Raw genomic sequence first — 22,334 nt, 5'->3', positions numbered from 1 at the left:
TGCAGCGTGAAAACATAGCCGGTGGTGGATTTTCTGTCGTCCACGTCGGCCGCCCAGTCTGCATCACTGTAACCATTGATGTTGTTGTCGCCATCCTTGCGGTACACCAACTTCATCGATGCTGTTCCGCGCAAGTAGCGAAACAGGGTTTTCACAGCACCCCAGTGCTGCATTCCGGGATTGGAATTGTACCGACTCAACTGATTCACGGCATACAGAATGTCTGGCCGAGTACATTGAGCGAGGTACATCAGGCTTCCAACTGCTTCCTGGTACGGAATGTTGGTCATCTGCTTCGCTTCTTGATCCGTCTTGGGAGACATGTCCTTCGTGAGCTTGTCGGTCATCGGCACCTTCGCTGGTTTACAGTTCGCCATGTTGAACTTTGCCAGCATCGCTTCTACGTACGCTTCCTGATCAAGCGCTATGGTTCTATCCGTCCGTGTGATTCGGATTCCAAGACAGTTCTTTGCCGCACCAAGATCCTTCATCCGGAAATGACCACTCAGGAACGCCTTCGTTTGCTCAATCCATCCGCTGTCATTGGAGAATATCATAACGTCATCCACGTAGACTGCCACGAATATCATGCTGCTACCCTCGATGCGGTAGTACACGCAGGGATCGTACTTCGCTTGATTCAGCCCGAACTGCTTCAGCATGTGGTCCAGCTTCTGGTTCCAGACTCGACTGGACTGCTTCAGCCCGTATAGCGCCTTGTTGAGGCGACACACCAGGGATGGATTCCGCCGATCGACGAACAGCGGAGGCTGCTCCATGAAGATTTCTTCCGTCAGTTCACCTTGGAGAAAAGCGGTGACAGCATCCATCTGTTGAACCTCCATATTGTGTTTCGCCGCCATGGCGAACAGATATCGCAGCGAACTGTGACGGACTACCGGGGAGTAAGTTTCGTCATAATCTACCCCCTTTCGTTGCGAAAACCCTTTGATCACAAGTCGCGCCTTGTGTCGATCAAGGTTTCCATTGGCATCCAGCTTCGTTTTGTAGATCCATTTGCAACGGATCGCCTTCCTATCCTCAGGAAGTTCCGTCAAGGTCCACGTTTCGTTCGCCATATGAGCGTCAAACTCCTCCTGCATGGCAACCTTCCATTTGTCCGAATCATCTCGACTCATTGCTTGTTGATGCGTGGTCGGGTCGTCAGAAATCGTGGCTTGTTCGTCACTCTGCTGCTGAGAGGCCACACCAGTGAATTGGCTCGAGCGCTCAGGACCCAGGGATGAACCGCTTGCTTCACCGCTCGCCACATCGGAATTCAATGGGTTGTTGTCATCGATTGCAGGAATCTGGGAAAAACGAGAACAGGGCAAGCCTTTGCTCGAAATAGCAAAATCTCTATACTTGCCTGGAAGTTTGTGCTCCCGACCACTGCGCCTCAACACCTGTGACGGAGGTGGATTTGAAGTTTGTCGTGGGGGGAGCACGGTGATGTCAGTCACGGTATCTGTGGAAGAACTACTGATGTTGCTTGCTGCTTCTTCGAATTCTTCTTCGTCCCAATCGCTTTCATCGACTTTAACTGAACCAGTTGCACCATCCGCGGGAGTCGGATGCCCGCCGGTAGCTTCTTCTGGGTTGGGAAACGATACCGCCTCTTCTACGTCTAGCTTGATAATCAGTGGTTTGCTGCTTTTGATTGTCGCCGCCGGTGTACCGGCGTCGCTCTCATTGATGAACGTTACATCTCGACTTCTTGATATAGTCTTCGTTGCCGGGTCGTATACACGATAGCCTTTCGTGTCTTCATCGAATCCAACCAGACGACATTCATGGGCCTTCGCATCCCACTTACGCCGCTTCGGTTTCGGGACATGAACCATCACCTTTGCTCCATAGATCCGAATGTTGGACAAATCCGGCTTCTTTCCGCTCCAGCATTCTTCGGGTGTCATCCCATGACCGCGAGTCGGTGATCGATTGATGAGGTACACCGCCGTCGAAACCGCTTCTGCCCAAAACGATTTTTGCAAGTTTGCTTCAAATAGCATGCACCTAGCACGCTCGACGATTGTCCGGTTTGCCCTCTCAGCCATACCGTTCTGCTGCGGGGTGTAGTCATTTGTTCGCTGATGCCGGATACCAAACTTTTCCAAATAGCTCTGGAATTTCCTGTTGGTATACTCCAGCCCGTTGTCGGTTCGGATGGTTTTGATTTTCGAACCGGTCTGCCGCTCAGCCATCACGTGGAAAGCTTGAAACACCCTCAAAACTTCACCTTCGCATTTCGTTCGTAGGAAGTATACGAACATGCGGCGTGATTTGTCGTCCACAAACAGGATGTAGTATCTGCTACCCCCTAGCGACGGTACCTCCATCGGACCGCAAATATCCGAGTGAACGACCTCCAACAATTCCTTTGCTCGGGAACCCTTTTTGCCAAATGGTAATCGGGACTGTTTCCCTTTGGCGCACACGCTGCAATCACTAATGCTACTTGAATTGAAATTCATGCCACTCACCATACCGCTCGCTAGCTTTTTCAGATTCGCCTCGCTGAGGTGGCCCATTCGCCGATGCCAAACGTCCATGGAATCATCCGTCGGACAAGCCAACGCCTTGCCGGCTCCGCTGCGCTCGTGCTGTTCCAGCTTGAATAGTCCATTTTCGTGGCATCCAGTAGCCACTAGGTCGCCGGTCGAATTCATCACCTTGCAGCCAGCGTTGTCGAACATCATCGAGTAACCTTTACTTACGATTTTGTTGACGGAGAGGAGATTCACGGACAGCTGTGGAATGTAGTGGACATCGCTCACGGATATTTCACTTCCTTGGTCCTTGCAGACGGGCTTGAGAGCAGCGGTTCCTGTTCCCTCGATCTTCATAGCGGCCTTGTTCGCGGCCACCACAGTGCCACTGGACGGCTTCACGTTCTGCAACAGAGCCTTGCTTCGTGTCATGTGAGTCGTGGCTCCAGAATCGAAGTACCAGTCAGCATCACTGGCGGCTTCGAACGTAGACAGGACGGTGCAGAAAGCGTCTCCTTTTTTTGTGCTTCTGCAGTCCTTCGCAATGTGCCCGTAGTTGTGACACTTCCTACATTTCGGTCCCTTCGATGATGTGGATTGCTTCGATTGATTTCCACGGTTGTGGTTGCTATCGTTGCCGTGGCTGGGGTTACCATGGTTACGTTTACCCTTCGACAACAACGCCGCATCAGCCGATGGAATTTGCACCTCTTGAAGCAGCTTCGTCTTTATCGCGTCGCCGGTGATTCTGATTCCAGAATTTTCCAGGGCCATGATCATTGGCCTGTATTCCTCCGGCAGACCGCAAAGCAGCAGGGCACCAATCCACTCCTCCGAAATGTTGAATCCGATTCCGTTGAGTTGATGGGCCGTGGAAATTATCCGATTTACGTATTCGGACATGGACGAACAGCTCATCAGATCGGTTTTCACCAGCTTGTGAAGGAGACCGATCCGCCTGGTTAGGCCGGAATCTTCGAACGCCCGCTCCAGGTTTCCCCACACTTCCTGTGCCGTTTTCGCCTCCTTTACGTGAACATAATTCACCGGTTCGAGGAGAAGAATTACCTTGGCTCTTGCTTTCCGGTCCTTCGCAGGTTCCACGGCTTCGTACGTTCCGTCCTCTCTCAGCGCAGGCTTGACGGCTTCCCAGAGATCTTCCAGCTCGAGGTACGTTTGAACGGCAAACTTCCACGTAGCCCAGTTCTCTCGTCCGGATAACCGCTCGATTCCTGGCAGACTTGAAATCCCTTGCACGGAACTGCCGCTTGATCCTGCTTGACTTCCGGAATTCATCTTGAATTTTCAGAGCTTCGGCTTGAAAACGATAGGCCCATAACCTATTGTATCTTCAGATAAGAAAGAAAACGACTTGTTCGTTTAACGTGTGAACAGAAAGTGAAAAATTTATTTAAACCAAAGTCATGGCTTACTTATATCTAACAAGTATAAAATTAAATTTGCTTCTCGTACCCTTTCCTCTGTACTTTTTTCCGGCACGAAAAACACAAAGAAAAAAAACATGAACATACAAACTAGGTAATATTAAGGATTTTGTTTTATCCCCGAGAGTCCGACTAACATCTGAACAGTGCGCTATATTGATAGAAATCGTAAGAATACAGCGCTACGCTAAAATCCAGTTTCAAAACGCGCCGAGTTGAAGCGCGTTGCAAGTGAGTTGTGCGCTGTCCGATTTGGTGGCGGTGCGACAATACCCTTCTATGTGGAGGAACGAAAATGAATTGGACCAGATAAAAATTAAATTTCACATTTGAATAATAAGTTGGAGGGGAAATGATTTTCGAACTGTCATTTTTAAGTTCGATTTTAATTTAATTCACCAATTGAGACAGACCCTTAGAATCTTAATTAAACTAGAGACCTACTCCCTGAATATGATTTTGTGATGGGAACATGAATTCACAATAAAACCTGGTTTTCGGATATCAACAGAACAAGTCCCCGTAGCATAGCTGATTCAGTAAACGATTTTGTTTATATTTTAAAGGGTACTTTTTCTTCACAGAAGGTTTTTGGGATGTAGTAATCCTTAAATTACAAACAGAGCGAACGGTGTAAAGTTCTCACGCACAAGCCAATGCTGCAGCAGCTTACTTGTGGGCGGCCTTACGCATATGGGCCAGGATGTTGGACAGTTCCTCACGCTTCCTCTTGGCGCGGATGTGCGTTCCGAGGCGACGCTTCAGGAACTTCAGGGCGCGCTTATCCTTGGACACCTTCAGCAATTCCATACCGCGCTTCTCGTACGGGGCATGACCAACGACCTCCCGTACCAAATCGCGGACGAACTTGGTGTGCTTGGTTTGGATCTGTGGGTGAAAGAATTTAGAACCGGAATTAGATTCTATGGCTTCCAATAGGGTGAGCTACAGAACTCTTTAATGAATATCGGTCAGAACCAAAGATTAACCATAGTGTACGATTTAACGAGTTGAACCACCGCGGCAAACCAACAGAATGTTGGCCACCTGGCAGCCAACAGGAAAATACATACGGTCTGTGAATGGATTAAGGAGTGTTTCATCATTGTTGAGGACTAGGTTGTCCCAAAATTTCAATGTCAGGCAATAGGGGCTCAACCTCCAAAACGGTAACTAAGGATGCACCAATGTATAGGGAGAGCTCTGAGAAACTCCCCCATACAATATATTGATTTAGCATCCTTAGCTACCGTTAACTGGTTAAGCCCTCTAGTTTTATGACGGTGAAATTTCGGGGCACCCTATTGAGGACGCCATTCCTCTGAATGGCGTCAAACTAGTTTAGAATTATACCAAAATTTGATACTTACTCCCTTTGTACGGGACGGGCGGATTCCCTTGACCTTGCGATCGCCGCGGTACTGCAGCTGCCTCAGCTTCGTGGTCTTGTGGCCTTTGTTAAGACCGACACAGATTTCGTATCGGGGAGCCATGTTTTCCTCCTGCAGAAGTGTGAGATTAAAAAGCGATGAGACACTAACAATAACACTACTTATTTTCAAGGCGGTTTCGCGATTTCACCGCCGCAAAATGAACGATTTCCACGGAACTGTATTCCAGCAACCAATTGGCACAGAAAAAATGGAATCATATCCATTTCTTTGCAAATAATTCGACGTTTTGAAATCGAGACCGCACGGAATCACGTCTTACCTCGGTGTAAATGACAGCCGGAAAAGAATGTTGAAGCGAGCTGCGGTGCGGTACTAGAAGAGCTGCGGAGCGGAAGTGCGTTTGACAAACGTCAGCTTATTTTCGAACATTGATAGGCGACGCGGCACTAGAAAGCGGCGACTCGTGCGATGCATTTAAATGAGCCGTTTGAACCAAGGTATATAGAAGAGAGGTAGTTCGATGTGTCAATAAGGCATTTTATGAGACGTTTCCTTGCTTTTTCACGTTCTTTCCGGCTGAGCAAATGCATTCTACTCGTATTTTCTAATCTAATTTGAAATCGTTGTTCGGTGCTTGCAATAAATTTTAGAAAGACAATCCTTATTAACCCCAAGGTAGGGTCACAGACAAACAGACGTAACACTTATAACAAATGTCGATCAAAATCATAGTCACGAGGACATGTACGCCCAATGCTAAAATCGGTGTGTTTGGCCGATAGGCCAACAGATGGCGGTAGTGTGCAAACGTCAAACACGAACAAAAACGATGCGAGCGCTGCGGGTGGTGAATCGGCCACCTACCATATTTTTGAACCGACCGTTAAAAAGGTGGTCGATGGCCAATGATGAGAGTGTGACGTCTGTTTGTCTGTGGTAGGGTGATCAAAGTAATTTGGACAGAGCGTTACGCGTATACAATTTGGCTATTTATGGCAAAATCAAATGGAGGTGGCCAAATTATATACGCGTAACGCTCTGCCCAAAATACATTAAACACCCTAGCAATCGTAAAGACAGTGATAACACAAACAGAAAGAAATTTGGTTTATTTATGTACATCAAATCAACAGGCTCTTTTGCTCCCAAATCTTATATTACGGATGTTAAGAAAATTTTCCGGTTTGCGGTAGCCGCAGAGTTCTACCGCAGCTGTCAAAGTTCTACCGCAGGCTTCAAAATCATTCCATCATTGAAGCAAACAAATTAATCATAGTATGCTTGAAAGAGAAAACGCTATGAAAAATAGCAACAAACAACGATCATCAAAACGGTATCCAAGGTATCATTGAAACCTACTGATAATTTACCAGTGCAAATCAGTGATGTGACAGCTGCGGTAGCTTTTCGTTGATCCGTAAAACGGAAGGTTTTTCCTAAAATTGCAATATCTAGTTAACAAAACAAAAAGGAAAAAGTTTATGACAAACAACAACAAAACATAAGTAAAAACAATCGAATCACTACTGCGTTTTCATCATTAAACGTTGACTTTTTAGTGCACTCTCAATTTTGTCCATTCTCAAGGGCTCCATGCATTCCTTTGCTGGTTGATGAATTCGCGGCATTTCACTTCGCGTGGCCAAGTATCGGTGCACTCAGAAAAAAAATAGTCACAGAATTACTAAAGTTTATGCATTAATGACTATTTTCTATCTGCCTCTCTTTCATTCTGCTGTGAATTTTCACACTATCTGTCATTTCGAATGGGTTGAAGCTTAGCGATGCTTCGACCCAGGCGAATTGACAAATAGGCATAAAATTCCCTGCAGGATGAAAGAGAGGTAGATAGAAAATAGTCATAAATTACTAAAATTTAGTCATTCTGTGACTACCCGTGTTTCTGAGTGTGCTTATAGCTGCCTTTCTCCACTTCTCGTCGAGATCTGATTTGAATGATATGTAATCTAGCTCCTCGCATGCCTTCCATTTCGATACAAGTTTCGTAACTTTGAAACATTCATCGTTTGAAATATCGAGCTGCTCAAACACAAGCCTATCAATGTCTTGTTCCGTTACTCGTCGATCGACATTAGACAATAGTAATGAGAAAGAATGATCTCTGCCATGATCGCGACACGAACGATTCACATAGCTAGTACTATTGTTCGTTGAGTTGGTCGCGCCATCGCATTCAGGAGATGACATCGGTGTTGAAGACTGTTTCGGCGGTGTTTACTTATGCAATCCATCAGCAAGCGATAATATTTTAACTATCTCAGCCACTTGTGCTTTCAATTCGTCCACATCCTTCATGATTTTAGCTTCACGATCTTCAGTTTGGACTTCTACGGGCTGTTGTAGATCATCCATTAAGTCACGAAAACAATCGTTACAGAACATTTGCAAGCAATCATCGCAGAGCCAGATTATGTTTTTAGATAACACTCTCAGTGCATTTTCTTTCAAGCCTACACAGCTGGCGTGGAATGCATTGCAATATTTACCGCATACGATGAACAATTCTTGTTTTACAGTGATAGAATTGAGCAGCTTTCATAGTGCATGTTTTGTCCGAGATAACAAAGAACAATGGTGTCAATGATTGAAGCAGACTCGAGTATTTTAGTTTTGCAGTAGTTAATCCGTTAACTTGCGATGTTTATTACGATTTAATCACTCATTTTAAAGCGGATAGTACTGATGAATATGAATAGCCGGAAGTTAATTTTTTTTCTTCGATATTTCAACAATTTTCAAAAGCAAACTTGAGAGCAACACTATGCGTATTCAATGCGTATACAATCACCTCTTGATATTTGTCACGAATACACGGTGTTTATTGAAGCGTGTTCATGCCGAATTTTTCGTATGATTTCGGCCATGACTCCAGATTCAGTGACGCTGGTGTGTAGGATTATTAGAGCTTTCAGAAAGATAATACCGGAAAACTTATATTTCATAATATTTGTGGGGTTAGGGTGCACCAACTTCAGACAGCAAACGCAGAAGTTAGGGCTGTTTAGCTTCAAGCTACAATAATGGAATTTATTAGAGTTCTGTATGTAATAAAGTAATATAAACTCACAAATTTGGTGACCGTTACTCAGAAATTAGAAAGATTGGATCACGATTTTCTAGTGTGGCATATACCGAATTGATCAATAACTCTATATAAAAAGAACAACTCGTTTATCCACAACGACGGAATAATATTGAGGATTCTACTTACGAACAAATTCAGAGATAGTGCTTCACACTTAAATTATTTCACTGACCTCAGCAAAACGTTTCGTCGAGAACCCAACAGCTGAGATTTCGGTAATTCTCAATACCGAATCTCGGTACTTACTTTACCGAGATTTCGGCAAACCTAATTTTTTATCGAGATCTCGGCGAACGTTACCGAGATTCGGTAGACGTTTACCGAAATCTCGGTAAAAGTTGTATCAAGATTCGGCAAATAATTACCGAGGTATCAGCTGTTGGGTTCTCGAAAAAACCGTTTACCGAGATCAATTTCCAAATAGGGTCCTAAAGCCCTGTCCTAATTTTAGTACCAAACGCTTATGTTTAGGCCAAAAACACATGTTTACTCAATTTTTTAATGTTTTTCGCTTGTTTAAGTATAAAAACATTTTTTTATGTTTTTTTTTAGATTTTGTTACACCCCTTGGCTTAAACTCAAGTTTTTTGGTGAATTTTGTTTTCCGTGTCTCTTCCGAAATGTCAGATAGGAACAACCCCGGTGTTAAAACTAAAACCCCTGTGGTGTTTTTGTCGACTAAGCGAACGTCAAACATGATCTCAAGTGTCAAGGTTCATTTATGGATCCAATTGGGTCCTAAAATTTGTAATGAAATCTTGTTTTTATTTAATAACACGAAAGAGCATCTTACTGCAACTACTTTAGCAATATTTCCCGCTCAAATAACGTTTGTATCATGTTTAAACCTTAATTTAAAAATTGGGTCCATAAATGAACCTTGACACTTAAGATCATGTTTGACGTTCGCTTAGTCGACAAAAACACCACAGGGGTTGTAGTTTTACCACTGGGGTTGATCCTATCTGACATTTCGGAAGGGACACGGAAAACAAAATAACCCAAAATTTGAGTTTAAGCCAAGGAGTGTGACAAAATCTAAAAAAATGTTTTTTGGACTCAAACAAACGGAAAACATTAGAAAATTGAGTAAACATGTGTTATTGCGCTAAACTTAAGCGTTTGGCTCTAAAATTGGGACAGGGCTTTAGGACCCTATTTTTAAATATAAGTTTTAATATGATATAGCCGTTATTTGAGCGGGAAAAATTGCTAAAGTAATTGTAGTAACATGGTCTTTCGTGTTATTAAATGAAAACATGATTTCATTAAACATTTTAAGACCCTATTCAAGTGTGTTTTTTCTGCTTAATTATTATCACGAATTCAAAGAGATTCTCAAGAAAATAGTTTTAGGAAATTTTACACTTTCACAAAGCCTAGATGACGAAGGATATTTTGGTTGAACTCCCAATAGACGTCTGTCGTTTATCGGTAATGTCATTTGTCATCTATGTCATTTGTCATCTATGTTGTAGCGCTGTTCTGGTGAAGGTAGTCTAAACGAGGGGTTTTGTCGTCACAATACTTAAAAGCAGAGAAAGATTGAATGTTGATTAACCGAACCGGTTCGGTGGGCGAAGATAAAACAAACAAAAACTATAACAGGAAAAACATCAACAGAAAATGACGTTTTATTATTCCGCAGTTTTGCGCGATCTTGAGCTGCGCGTTACCACCGTAGTTTGACGAGAATTTAAAATAAGCGAGACGATATTAAACACGGCCCGCATTTATAGCGAAAAAGAAAAAGAAAATCGACAATAAATAAAAACCCCGTGGATAAGTCCATGACCGCTCGTAAAAAGCTGAATAAATATTGAGAATTTTGCACCTTATTAGACTACTGTGCAGAAAATTTTTGCACAGTGAACATTTGCACACCTCACAATTAAACCCACATTGCAGTTTTACAGTATGCTTCGATACTAACTTTTTTCGTCTTTGTTTTGATTTTGTGCGAACGATTGGCATAAGCGATGGAACACAAACAATGCTGCGTTCAATTTTACCGCCCTCTCCCGTTTTTGACTCGCTTTTTGTATGAGCCCCAAAACAATTTTGTAAGAACTGCCACGCTTGGCTTGCCGCCCTCCCCATTTGGAGCGTGACATAATTTGTGCATGGCTCCCAACATAATGACTTACCCACTGGTAAACCAAATTCACTTTGTCTAGGAATGCAATCCGAACATTTCTGAAAACGCCATCGAAAGAATGCCCCAGTGTCTGGTGCAGAATTAATACCTCTAAATGAAGAGTTCTGAGTCAGAACTTTAGACATCGATTAAGATTGACTAAGATAAAGTTGCTGATAGTTCTTTCGTTAGGAGGAATGCCAAATCGCTAATCGATTACGTCCTGAATCGGATCTGATTCCGAAGACGATGATTCTATCATTTTGGATCCAGTAAACAATAGTTTCTCAAAGGTAATCCTCCCCGATGAGCTTTACGGCTGATGGCTATTGGTTGCCGTTCACGGTTTCAAAGATCGTTTGTCCGGAAAAGAAGTCTGTTAGTGGGGTGTAACTGGATGGTGCATAATTTTTACATCAATGCTGGTTGCTTTCAAATAAACTTAACTATGAAAAAGTTTTGGTTCAATCTATTTGACTGCTTTGAACAGCTTTGAACTATTTCGAAACGTCATAAATAGTTTTCAAAGCATACGCCTGCTGATTTTAGTGAATGTGCAAATTGTATCTAGCAAATGAACAATTTCATTAGAATCTAAAAATTCGTGCAACTACACTCAAGAAAATGGCTCCCTTGAATTAATGTGGATTTGCACATACGTTGCTTTAATTTCCAAAATCATTAGTTTTATATGTGCCATATACACACTATGATAGTAATAAATACCTTCTATTTGCAGCACATATACGCCATTTGAAACGTATTCAAAGTATGTGCAATGTATACATTCTTCTGAAGCACATTGTGTAAAAACATGGCGTCCGTAAAAAGTTTTCGCGGTGGTGATCTAAATAAGCTGCATTTGTTCAGCGATATTTTGTTTGAATTGGAAGGTAATTATGGCTGAAAATCAACTCTATGATATTGTTATAACTTAATCTACTTTTATGCAGAGAATATTACAGTAATAAACGATGACCAGGACGATAACCGACTGATGAACTACCCACCTCACTGCCCACAGAGATGTGATGAGAATAAGACCAAAACGAGTTGCCTCAACAAGCAATTTTTGGTTCGTCTGCTTCACCTGCTTATTATAATTATTTTTTTAATCATACCGCATATTGAGGCTGTCGTAATATGTCTATTAATCTATACAATAAACCTTTCTTCTTTATTTTTGATCATGATTGAATATAACAAGGAAAACCAAAAACGTTCATTAATATGATTTGTCCAATCAATATACTCCATTGAAGCCGCCCATGTAAAGTATGTGTCTGGGTTATGGATTGGATATGAAATAATCGTACTTTCAATAAGAATAAAGATTGACGACAATCCATTGATTTCGCACATACCCTTCATATGCAAACCCCCATTGCAAATAATAATAATAATTAAAAATAATATTTTATTCATCGTGTTTTCCGTGTGTTCGAAAAAACACGCAGCGCCGCTGCCTTTCGAACATTGGTTTTGACATTCCCCGTGAATGACAGACGGAAAACGGAAGTTGACTGGCGGCCGCTTAAGCTAGTACTACCATCGGCGCAGCGCCCGAATTTGACAGCCTTTTTACTCTCGGCGAGTGTATGGAAATAGACGTGTAAAATGAAGGTACGGGCCGATTTTTGTGAAATTTTGTGGTTTTGCGGACGAATTTGGCTGACCGGTGGTTCATAAATGGCGTAATCGTGTGCTGTGCGATTTGTTGGTTGTGCAGGGTTGGCTGGATGCGGAGAAATTCGGAACGAAAAATCGGATTTTGTGATTGTGTCAACGCGTGTTTCCTTCGAGGGCTAGCTGCCAAAGTTGTCATGGGAAGGATGGTGAAGAAATGCCATGAAAAGTTGGAAGATGGAAAAATTCAATCGAATAAAATGGACTGTTTCAAGTGATGGTATGAAAGTGGACAGCTAATGGGATAATGAACCATTTCGGAAGGATATTTTGAACCACCGGAGGCCACAGAAGCCGGGAGCTAAATGTTTTGATTAACCTCTACTGATTGTTTTGTATCCGGTGTCTTGAGCTAATGCAAGTTCCAATCCCTTCCGCAGTTGAACGTATCGTTTCCCGCTACCGGGGCCCAGAAGACCTTCGAGGTCATGGACGACCACAAGCTGCGTCACTTCTACGACAAGCGTATGGGCGCCGAAATCACCGCTGACCATCTCGGAGACGAGTGGAAGGGATACGTCTTCAAGATTGCCGGAGGAAACGACAAGCAGGGTTTCCCCATGAAGCAGGGCGTCCTGACCAACAGTGAGTATCCTTACTTTATTGTCCAGGGCTTGTAGCGGCTCATTGTTTTTAAAATGTTTTGGAGATCTCTTAACTGGGGAAAAGAGATTAAACAAGAATCAAGAGAACAAAAAGAAACCTGACCTGAGGAACCCAGAGATGAATGATTCCTAATATAATGTGACCAGCAATTTCTTAGGAATTCTTTGTGACATTGCGATTACTGCTCATAGTATTGTATGCATTTGTCCAGAAATTGTATTAGAAAACCTATTTGCAGGTACATCTATGAGAAAGTTTCTTCTAAATACTAATCTAAAGATATCTCTAGGAATTCAATTAGTGATTGTTTCTACGGAATTCCTAAGAAATACCTTCAAGAATTTCGATTAGGAATTTAAGAATTTACTTTTAAGAATTAACCTGTTTTTTTTCTTAAAACGTAATCACAGAATCATTAGAAATTCCGTCAATATTCGCGTTTAGAATAATCAAAAATACAACTCCAGATATGCCTCCAAGGATTTCTTAGGATATCCAAAAGAATTGTTGTTCAGGGGTCAACCAGGATTGTCTCTAAGAATACCTTCAGGAGCTATTCGAATAATTCTAAGTTTCTTTCAGGAATTCTTTGATTTGTTTTTCCAAAAAAAAAAACTTATCAAAATGTTGGAGGAAGATTGCGATGAACATTTTTTGCTACAACTAACAACTCAATTTGTTAAACATTATATAATTATAGTCCAATCAAAGGCTTAAGCCTATAGGCTGTATTGTATTTCCAATGTATTGAATAGTACTGTTGCAATACGTTATATTGTTTTTGTATTGTATTTTTTATCCGGGTACGCTTTCAAATGCAATTTATTGAGCTTAAATTAGTTTTGATTTCGTTGAGATACAGCTGTTTGAAGTTTGGTAGGTAAACCATAGTTGAAGAAATTTCAGCAGTCCAATAATGCTGACTTCCCCGCACTTACGATGCTGCCAAAAATCGAAAACAAAACAGATCACTGTCAAATTTTGAGAGACCATCACTGAATGATATAGAAGTCTATAAAAAAATTAACAAGTGATTTTGAGAACATGATTTTTTGAGGTTTTGTCCGGCCATGCGCCACTGTGCGGCCCCCTAAAAGTCCGCGGATCACCGGTTGTTAAATTCTGCTGTCTTCTTCTTCTTTCTGGCGTTACGTCCCAACTGGGACAAAGCCTGCTTCTCAGATTAGTGTTCTTATTAGCACTTCCACAGTTATTAACTGAGAGCTTTCTTTTGCCGATTGACCACTTTTGCATGTGTATATCGTGTGGCAGGTACGAAGATACTCTATGCCCTGGGAATCGAGAAAATTTCCTTTACGAAAAGATCCTCGACCAGCGGGATTCGAACCCACGACCCTCAGCATGGTCATGCTGAATAGCTGCGCGTTTACCGCTACGGCTATCTGGGCCCCCCGAAATTCTGCTGTGGGGGGTTCAAATATTATGTAGGGAGATAGTACTGTAGGAAGATTCAAATATGATCATCGTTTTACGAGATTTCTGGACTTCCACTTCTGTCCCGCTTATAATTGTTGAATGTTGGATTAATCTGATGAATGTGGAACCTACTAACTATCGCATAGTATTCAAGTTTGTCGAAAATCAAGCTCTGGAGCTACCATGGGAAAAAGAGAATGAACATAAAGATTTTACAAATTACTAGAGAAATGTTTGAAGGAATCATTGGGTAAAATGTAGACGAAAGTCCCAGGAAAAATTATGATGGAAATTCAATTAAAATTATAAGGACGAGTAGCTACACTTAAAATAAAAACATGGAAGGGATTTTTAGAGTATTTTAAAGAAAAAAAACTACTACTCGATTTTTAACACTTCACTTTACTTTTGCAAAAGAAAAAAATAATAATCACTAGTAAGGCGAACAAATACCTTTAAACTTTAATAAGCAATACATTCGAATTTAAATGTGTTTGCTCGCCTTACTAGTGATTTTTAGTATTTTAATTTTTCTTTTGCAAAAGTTAAGTGATGTGTTGAAGTTCAAGTAGGTAGTAAGTTTTTTCTTAAGACGATAGATTTTCTTGAAGAGTTTCTGGAGCAATTTATGAGAGTAACCTTGGATGATTTTTCGACGGAAATCATATGAAAATGTCAGGAGATTAACTGGACAAATCGGTGTAGGAATTATTGTAGGTTTCTCGGAAGAATCCCTTAAAATTTCTTTAAAAATTCTGGAACCAACCTTTGTGGATTTCTTTGGAAGAGCTTCTATACACGCAGCGAACTGGACTATCGAATTTCATACATTTTGCCTTATGAAAGGTGGAACAATTATTGCAGTACGAACGCATTATGTATCGTTTTAGCATCACTTCACTTCAAGGCGTCGATAGGCGCGTGGTGTACGCTCGGTCCTGTCGATCGCAAGGTTCTTGGTTCGATTTCAGGTTGCCGCAAAAACGTTTTTTGTTTTGAAATTCTGGTTTCATAAGGCAAATTTATGAATTTCAATCCGATTTCTTGTGGCGAATTTTCATAAGGGGTTCCTATGTTTATCGATAGTCCATTTGCCTGAGTGTAGGAAAGGTATCTAGTTATACACTCCTAGTGTATAACTAACTAGAGAAATTAAAAATAGGACTAGTGGGAACATATCTGGAGGAAATATTGACATACCCAAGTAACCACTAGCCCGTTAATTCGCCGTTTTGGGCTTATAGGGCTGTCATACGGCTTATTATATTATGGGGCCCAGATAGCCGTAGCGGTAAACGCGCAGCTATTCAGCATGACCAAGCTGAGGGTCGTGGGTTCGAATCCCACCGGTCGAGGATCTTTTCGGTTTGGAAATTTTCTCGACTTCCCAGGGCATAGAGTATCTTCGTACCTGCCACACGATATACGCATGCAAAAATGGTCAATTGGCATAGTAAGCTCTCAGTTAATAACTGTGGCTGAGAAGCAGGCTCTGCCCCAGTAGGGACGTAATGCCAGAAAGAAGAAGAAGAAGAAGAACGGCTTATATAGGGTATGTCATTTGCCGGCTATTCGGCCTCAATGGAAGTTGATCCTCAATATCAGCTTCTATATTCGAATAGCCTAGATAGCCGTGTAGTGTCGGTAGCCGATTGCAACAAGGCTAGAAATAACACTACGGATTGCCTGTTCCGGTGGTATAAGTCCATCATACAGGTGGCCCCTAATTCATGGTGTCATGCGGCTAAAAGCATACCGTGCCTAGGAATGAATGGTTAGGGGGGTCAAAAGAAACCTAACCGTGAACGGTGCCTGTGGAGTACCAGGGCACCCTTCACAGTATTATGCCCTTACTGTGCTACCCGGAGCAATGGCGCAGTTGACCTTGTACTTCTCCGAAATAATCGGCTACTCATATTTAGCCTCAAATCAGAGGCTTGATACGAGTGGGAGCATGTTAATGTAATATGAATCGAATCAAAATTATCAAGGTGAACCTTCATCATGCAAAGGGCGCATCAGCAGTGCTCAGCAGAAGGTTCACCAAGGAAAATATCAATGTGGGACTAATTCAAGAGCCCTGGGTAAATAATGGAAGGGTACTTGGTTGCCCTTCGAGCAGTTGTAGAGTTTTGTACGACGAAACTCAGTCCAAACCACGGACGGCTATTCTTGTAAATAGGGACACAAAATTTGTCCCAATTACAGAATTTATCCGTAGAGACATTGTTGCGATCAAAGTAGAGGTGCCAACTATCCGTGGGAAAACGGAGGTATGTATTGCTTCTGCTTACTTTCCTGGAGATGTTGAAGATGTGCCTCCATGCTCTGTCGTTCATTTTGTCAACTACTGTAAGAAAATTAATGCCCAATTTATAATAGGGTGCGATGCAAATGCCCATCATACAATTTGGAGCAGCACCCGATATTAATAAAAGAGGAGAAGATCTTTTAAACTACATGTCGTCTAACAACATAGACATATGTAATAGAGGTGATTCTCCTACTTTTGTAAACTCTATCCGACAAGAGGTTCTTGATCTCACGATCTGTAGCGACTTGTTATCGGAGAAGATTGTGAACTGGCATGTTTCTGATGAAGAATCATTGTCAGATCATAAACAAATCCGGTTCGATTTTGAAGCTGGATCAGAAATAACAGAAAGCTATAGAAACCCGAAGAAAACCAATTGGGATCTCTATCGTTTTCATTTAACGAATAAGAATTCGTATAACGGTGAACAGTTCACGACTGTTTCACAACTGGAAAATGCCTCTGATGGGATCATTGACCAAATGGTCTCATCTTATCATGCTAGCTGTCCTATTCAACAAAGGTCACCTAACAGGGATGTGCCTTGGTGGAATGACAAGCTGGCAGGATTGAGGAAGAAATCCAGGCGGTTGTTCAATAGAGCAAAGATCACTTTAGATTGGGTTGAATACAAAAAAGCCCTAACAGAATACAACAGAGAACTAAGGCACGCCAAACGTAAGGACTGGAGACGGGTATGTGAAACCATCAACAACGCTCCTGCAGCTGCAAGGCTGCACAAAGTCCTTCCAAAAGACCATTCAAATGGTCTAGGTTGCCTTAAAAAAGAAGACGGCAGTTATACTGTTGACTCTTCTGAAACACTGGAAGTAATGATGAGAACTCATTTCCCTGAATCGATCCCATATTCGGATGAAGAACAGGTCTCAGATGAGGCAAGACATGTATGGTCGATAAATGCCTATCAGAAAGCTTGTGAAATCTTCACGCCTTCGAGGGTCGAATGGGCATTGAGTTCTTTTCAGCCTTTCAAATCTGCCGGGAAAGATGATATTTTCCCAGCCTTACTGCAACAAGGAAAAGAGACGCTTTGTCCGCTCTTAACCGAAATATTCAAAGCAAGTGTTGCGCTTTCATATATTCCAAAAGCGTGGCAAAAGGTCCGAGTTGTCTTCATTCCAAAAGCTGGAAGAAAGGATAAAACAACTCCCAAAGCCTTTAGACCTATAAGCCTTTCCTCTGTTCTTTTAAAGACAATGGAAAAAATAATTGATGACTTCATCAAGTCAACAAGTTTAATAGAAATGCCTCTTTGTAAATACCAATTTGCGTATCAATCAGGTAAATCTACCATTACGGCGCTGCAGTCGCTGGTAAATAAAATCGAGAAATCTCTTAAAGCCAAAGAAATAGCCGTGGCTGCTTTTCTCGATATTGAAGGAGCATTCGATAATGCATCCTATAGCTCTATGAGTTCAGCCATGGAAGCAAGGGGCTTGGATAAAAGTGTTATCGAATGGGTTATGACCATGCTCAAGGGTCGCACAATTTCTGCTGATCTAGGAGGTGCGCAAATATCTATAAGATCTACGAAGGGATGTCCTCAAGGAGGAGTTTTATCGCCCTTACTGTGGTCTCTTGTAGTAGACGAACTCCTTAGAAATTTAATAGATCAAGGTTTTGAGGTAATTGGATATGCCGACGATGTGGCCATCTTGGTTCGTGGAAAGTTTGATAACACGATTTCCGATCGGTTGCAAACTGCGTTAAACATTACTCTCAAATGGTGTAGGAAAGAGGGGTTAAACGTAAACCCTTCAAAAACTACTATCGTGCCTTTTACCAGAAGGAAAAAGGTAAAGCTTATACAGCCTTCTTTGAATGGAGTTCAAATTCAATTTTCGGAAGAAGTTAAACACCTTGGTGTTACTTTGGATAAGAAATTGAACTGGAACTCTCATCTGAGCAAGGTCATAAGTAAGGGTACTAATGCCCTATGGGTCTACAATAAAGCCCTAGGAAAAACTTGGGGACTGCGACCTAATATGGTAAACTGGATTTATTCAGCAATAGTTCGACCAAAAATTAGTTATGCTTCACTGGTATGGTGGCCCAAGACAAATGAGGTAACCGCTCAGAAGAAGCTGGCTAAGTTGCAGAGACTTGCTTGTATATCAATGACAGGGGCAATGAAAAGTACACCATCGGTTGCCTTGGATGCCCTTCTTAATATACTGCCTTTGCATCAATTCATTAAACTGCAAGCTGCAAAAAATGCCTTGCAGTTTATTCGTTATAATAAAATACTAGATGGTGATTTGATTGGTCACATGAAAATCATCAAGGAATTCAATTTGAATTCAGATAACAAAACAATAGAAGATTGGATGACAACGAAGACCAACTATGATTTTCCCTTTAAAGTGGTTAAACCAAGCCGCTATACTTGGCATTCTGGTGGGCCAAGTTTACGTGCAGGTTCTATTGTGTTTTATACCGACGGGTCAAAGATGGGCGACAATACCGGAGCTGGAGTTTTCGGCCCTGGTATCAGCAAGGTAATCGCTATGGGGCGCAGTCCCACTGTGTTCCAAGCTGAAATACAAGCCATCATTGACTGTACAAATGTTTGTCTCAAAAGAAACTATAGGTTTGCAAAGATCTGTGTTTTCTCAGACAGTCAAGCAGCTTTGAATGCTCTAAAGGCATTCACATGTAGATCAAAGTTAGTGTGGGAATGCATTCTTTCTTTGAAGCAATTGGCCAGTAGGAACGAAGTTACATTGTACTGGGTGCCCGGCCATTGTGGAATTGAGGGGAATGAAATCGCCGACAATCTAGCAAGACAGGGTGCAGCTTCGAGCTTTGTCGGCCCTGAACCGTTCTGTGGTATTCCTGAGTGCACTCTCAGGATGAAACTGAAAAATTGGGAAATGTCCATGGTAGAATCCAATTGGAACGCCACGGATACATCCAAGCAAGTGAAAAGATTCATAAAACCCAGTCTAGCTAAAGCCCGGGCTATACTGAATCTTAATAAAGGAAATCTTAGGGTAATAACTGGCCTGATGACCGGTCACTGCCCAAGTAGGTATCATCTTAAAAATATAGGAAAAATACAATCCTCTGAGTGTCGTTTTTGTCAAGCTGAAGACGAAACTGCTGAGCATTTACTCTGCAACTGCGGAGCATTGCTTAATCAAAGAACGTTAACATTTGGAAAAGGGTTATTAAAGCCCTTGGAAATTTGGCAAGGTTAAATAGGGTAATAGACTTTATAAAACGAGTTGTGCCCAGTTGGGACAGTGTGACACATCAACCAATGTCTATCACATCTCAATTGTGAAAGGATATTTGATGAGCACCAAATAAAATATGGGTCATACCACAATATTCCTAAATAATGGAAGCAGTGGTTAAAAGGCTCTACAGATGAGGGAAAAAAAATAGGGTATGTCAGCTCTATAAAAGCCCTTCATTAGCACGGAGGGCGAATTAAAGTGCTATTTGGTTACTTTGGTAGTCTCTTGGAAATTCTTTAGGACAAGTGAAATTACTGGAGATAGTAACGTTAAAGCAAATTCTGAAGAAATTCCACGAAACATCAATTGGAAAATCAATGCAAGAATTTCTGGGAGAAATTTTGGAGGAATCCCTGTAGGTATTCCAGAAGAAATCTGGAGAAATCACTAGAAAAGTTCCTGGATGTTTACTTCTTCTTCTTTCTGGCGTTACGTCCCAACTGGGACAAAGCCTGCTTCTCAGATTAGTGTTCTTATGAGCACTTCCACAGTTATTAACTGAGAGCTTTCTTTGCCGATTGACCATTTTTGCATGTGTATATCGTGTGGCAGGTACGAAGATACTCTGGGAATCGAGAAAATTGCCTTTACGAAAAGATCCTCGACCAGCGGGATTCGAACCCACGACCCTCAGCATGATCATGCTGAATAGCTGCGCGTTTACCGCTATGGCTATCTGGGCCCCTAGGATGTTTACTACTGGGATCAGAAAAAAAAATATTTGGAATAATCGCGTAATGGTCTCTGAAGGTTTCTCAGTAGCCTCTTAAATTTTGCTCCAAGAAAGAATTAACTTTAGAGATCATTTACTTAAAAAGAGACTATGGTAGGTGTACCAGTTATGGACATAATGGTCTATTTCGCCATAGACGATAATTCAATTGTTTTCAAATTTTTAAAAACTTCGTGTGTCTTAGTAGTTTGAAATCAATTATATCTTGCTGTTAAAACATTTAAAAATGTGAAAGTATTTTGGAATTCACGTGTGGCCAAATAGGGAACCACTATAGCCATAACTGGTACACTTTCCCTAGAGAGCTTCCATCAAAAATGAACTTTTTAGAGACTTGCATTAAAATAGTGACCAAGTCTCTAAATTGATTTCCGCTAGCACAGCCCTATTTTTCCAATCAGACTAATTCTTAACATTTAATTCCTTTTTACAGCCCGTGTCCGTCTGCTGCTGAAGAAGGGCCACTCTTGCTATCGCCCACGTCGTACCGGAGAGCGCAAGCGTAAGTCGGTTCGCGGTTGCATCGTTGACCAGAACCTGTCTGCCCTGGCCCTGATCGTCGTCAAGAAGGGCGAGAAGGACATTCCCGGACTGACCGACACCACTGTTCCCCGTCGCCTGGGACCTAAGCGCGCCAGCAACATCCGCAAGTTGTACAACTTGACCAAGGAGGATGATGTCCGCCAGTTCGTCGTGAAACGCCCACTCCCGGAGAAGGATGGCAAGAAGGCCCGCACCAAGGCACCCAAGATCCAGCGTCTGATCACTCCGGTTGTGCTGCAGCGCAAGAGGCATCGTCTGGCAATCAAGAAGCGCCGTGTCGAGTCCCGCAAGGAAGCCGAAGCCGAATACATGAAGATCCTGCACCTGCGTCGTCGTCAGGAACGTATCCGTCGTCGGTCCCGTCTGTCCTCGATGCGTGACTCGCGCAGCTCCGTCGGTGAGGAACGCGACAAGGAGAAGGAGAAGGCCGCTGCTAAGGCTGCCAAGAAGGTCGCCAAGAAGGAGGCCAAGAAGGAAGTAAAGAAGGTCACTGAGGCCGCCAAGAAGGCTGACGCCAAGGCCAAGACCAAGGCTGAACCGAAGAAGGCAGAAAAGAAGGCCGAAACCGGTAAGAAGACCGCCGGAGACAAGAAGGAGAAGAAGGTCGAGAAGAAGGCTGCGCCAGCCGTCGCCAAGAAGGAAGCGCCCAAGAGGAAACCGGAAGCCGCCAAGGGTGATGCCAGTGCGGCCAAGAAGGAGAAGAAACAAAAGAAGAAGTAAATAACACTCTACTTCGCTAGCGGGGCGCTTTCCTTTGTAATTTAATCTTAATGATAACCACAAAAATACAGAGTTAAGAAACTAATGATGGCTGCATTGAGCGGATTATCTTATTCCTGTGTTTTTTTTAGGGATTCTCGTTGTCGGATCGAAGCTGTATTGAATAGTAACTAGAAAGCTGAAAATGCACTGAATCGCTTCAAGTGGGACCTGTTGTGACTCATGCGGAGGAATTCATGTAAGTTTTCAGCTTATAGGGATTCCCTCCGTATGATTCTACAGCGAGTTAAATTCAGTTTTCCGAACATGGTCCTTTTCACTCGAGTCGGGGTTGTACACTTCTAAGTTTTATTCTTGACATTGATTTTTCATTATGACTTACTTGCAATGATTGACTTCTCTTCATCGTTCATTCATTCAATTATTTTGTTAACATCAAAAAACTGAATCAACAATTTCAC

General features: G+C 42.3%; 2 protein-coding genes across 2 annotated transcripts; one reads left to right on the top strand and one right to left on the bottom strand.

The window, feature by feature from the left end:
• Positions 1-4,464: 4,464 nt before the first annotated feature.
• Positions 4,465-5,756, bottom strand: LOC5563592 (60S ribosomal protein L36). Its single transcript, XM_001647878.2, has 3 exons — positions 5,648-5,756; positions 5,305-5,436; positions 4,465-4,822 (listed from the first exon to the last, which is right to left on the bottom strand). The coding sequence occupies exons 2-3, from the start codon at positions 5,425-5,427 to the stop codon at positions 4,604-4,606; spliced, it is 342 nt and encodes a 113-aa protein (XP_001647928.1). The 5' UTR covers positions 5,428-5,436; positions 5,648-5,756; the 3' UTR covers positions 4,465-4,603.
• A 6,286-nt stretch (positions 5,757-12,042) lies between these two features.
• LOC5563590 (40S ribosomal protein S6) lies at positions 12,043-22,076 on the top strand. Its single transcript, XM_001647881.2, has 3 exons — positions 12,043-12,194; positions 12,638-12,842; positions 21,044-22,076. Exons 1-3 carry the CDS (start codon positions 12,189-12,191, stop codon positions 21,871-21,873), a joined length of 1,041 nt encoding a protein of 346 aa, XP_001647931.1. The 5' UTR covers positions 12,043-12,188; the 3' UTR covers positions 21,874-22,076.
• The last annotated feature ends 258 nt before the right edge of the window (positions 22,077-22,334 follow it).

Source organism: Aedes aegypti, chromosome 3, assembly GCF_002204515.2.
Source record: "Aedes aegypti strain LVP_AGWG chromosome 3, AaegL5.0 Primary Assembly, whole genome shotgun sequence".
Taxonomy (NCBI): Eukaryota; Metazoa; Arthropoda; class Insecta; order Diptera; family Culicidae; genus Aedes; species Aedes aegypti.
The sequence above is the reverse complement of the archived record's forward strand: the minus strand, read 5'-3'. Positions and strand labels throughout refer to the sequence as shown.

Bases quoted from the DNA above. Each gene is read 5' to 3' on its own strand.
- LOC5563592 (XM_001647878.2), bottom strand. From the start codon at position 5,427: ATGGCTCCCCGATACGAAATCTGTGTCGGTCTTAACAAAGGCCACAAG. The intron at 4,823-5,304 runs GTAAGTATCAAA...TTTCACCCACAG, and splicing joins GCCCGTCCCGTACAAAGGGA to ATCCAAACCAAGCACACCAA.
- LOC5563590 (XM_001647881.2), top strand. The intron at 12,843-21,043 runs GTGAGTATCCTT...TCCTTTTTACAG, and splicing joins GCAGGGCGTCCTGACCAACA to CCCGTGTCCGTCTGCTGCTG.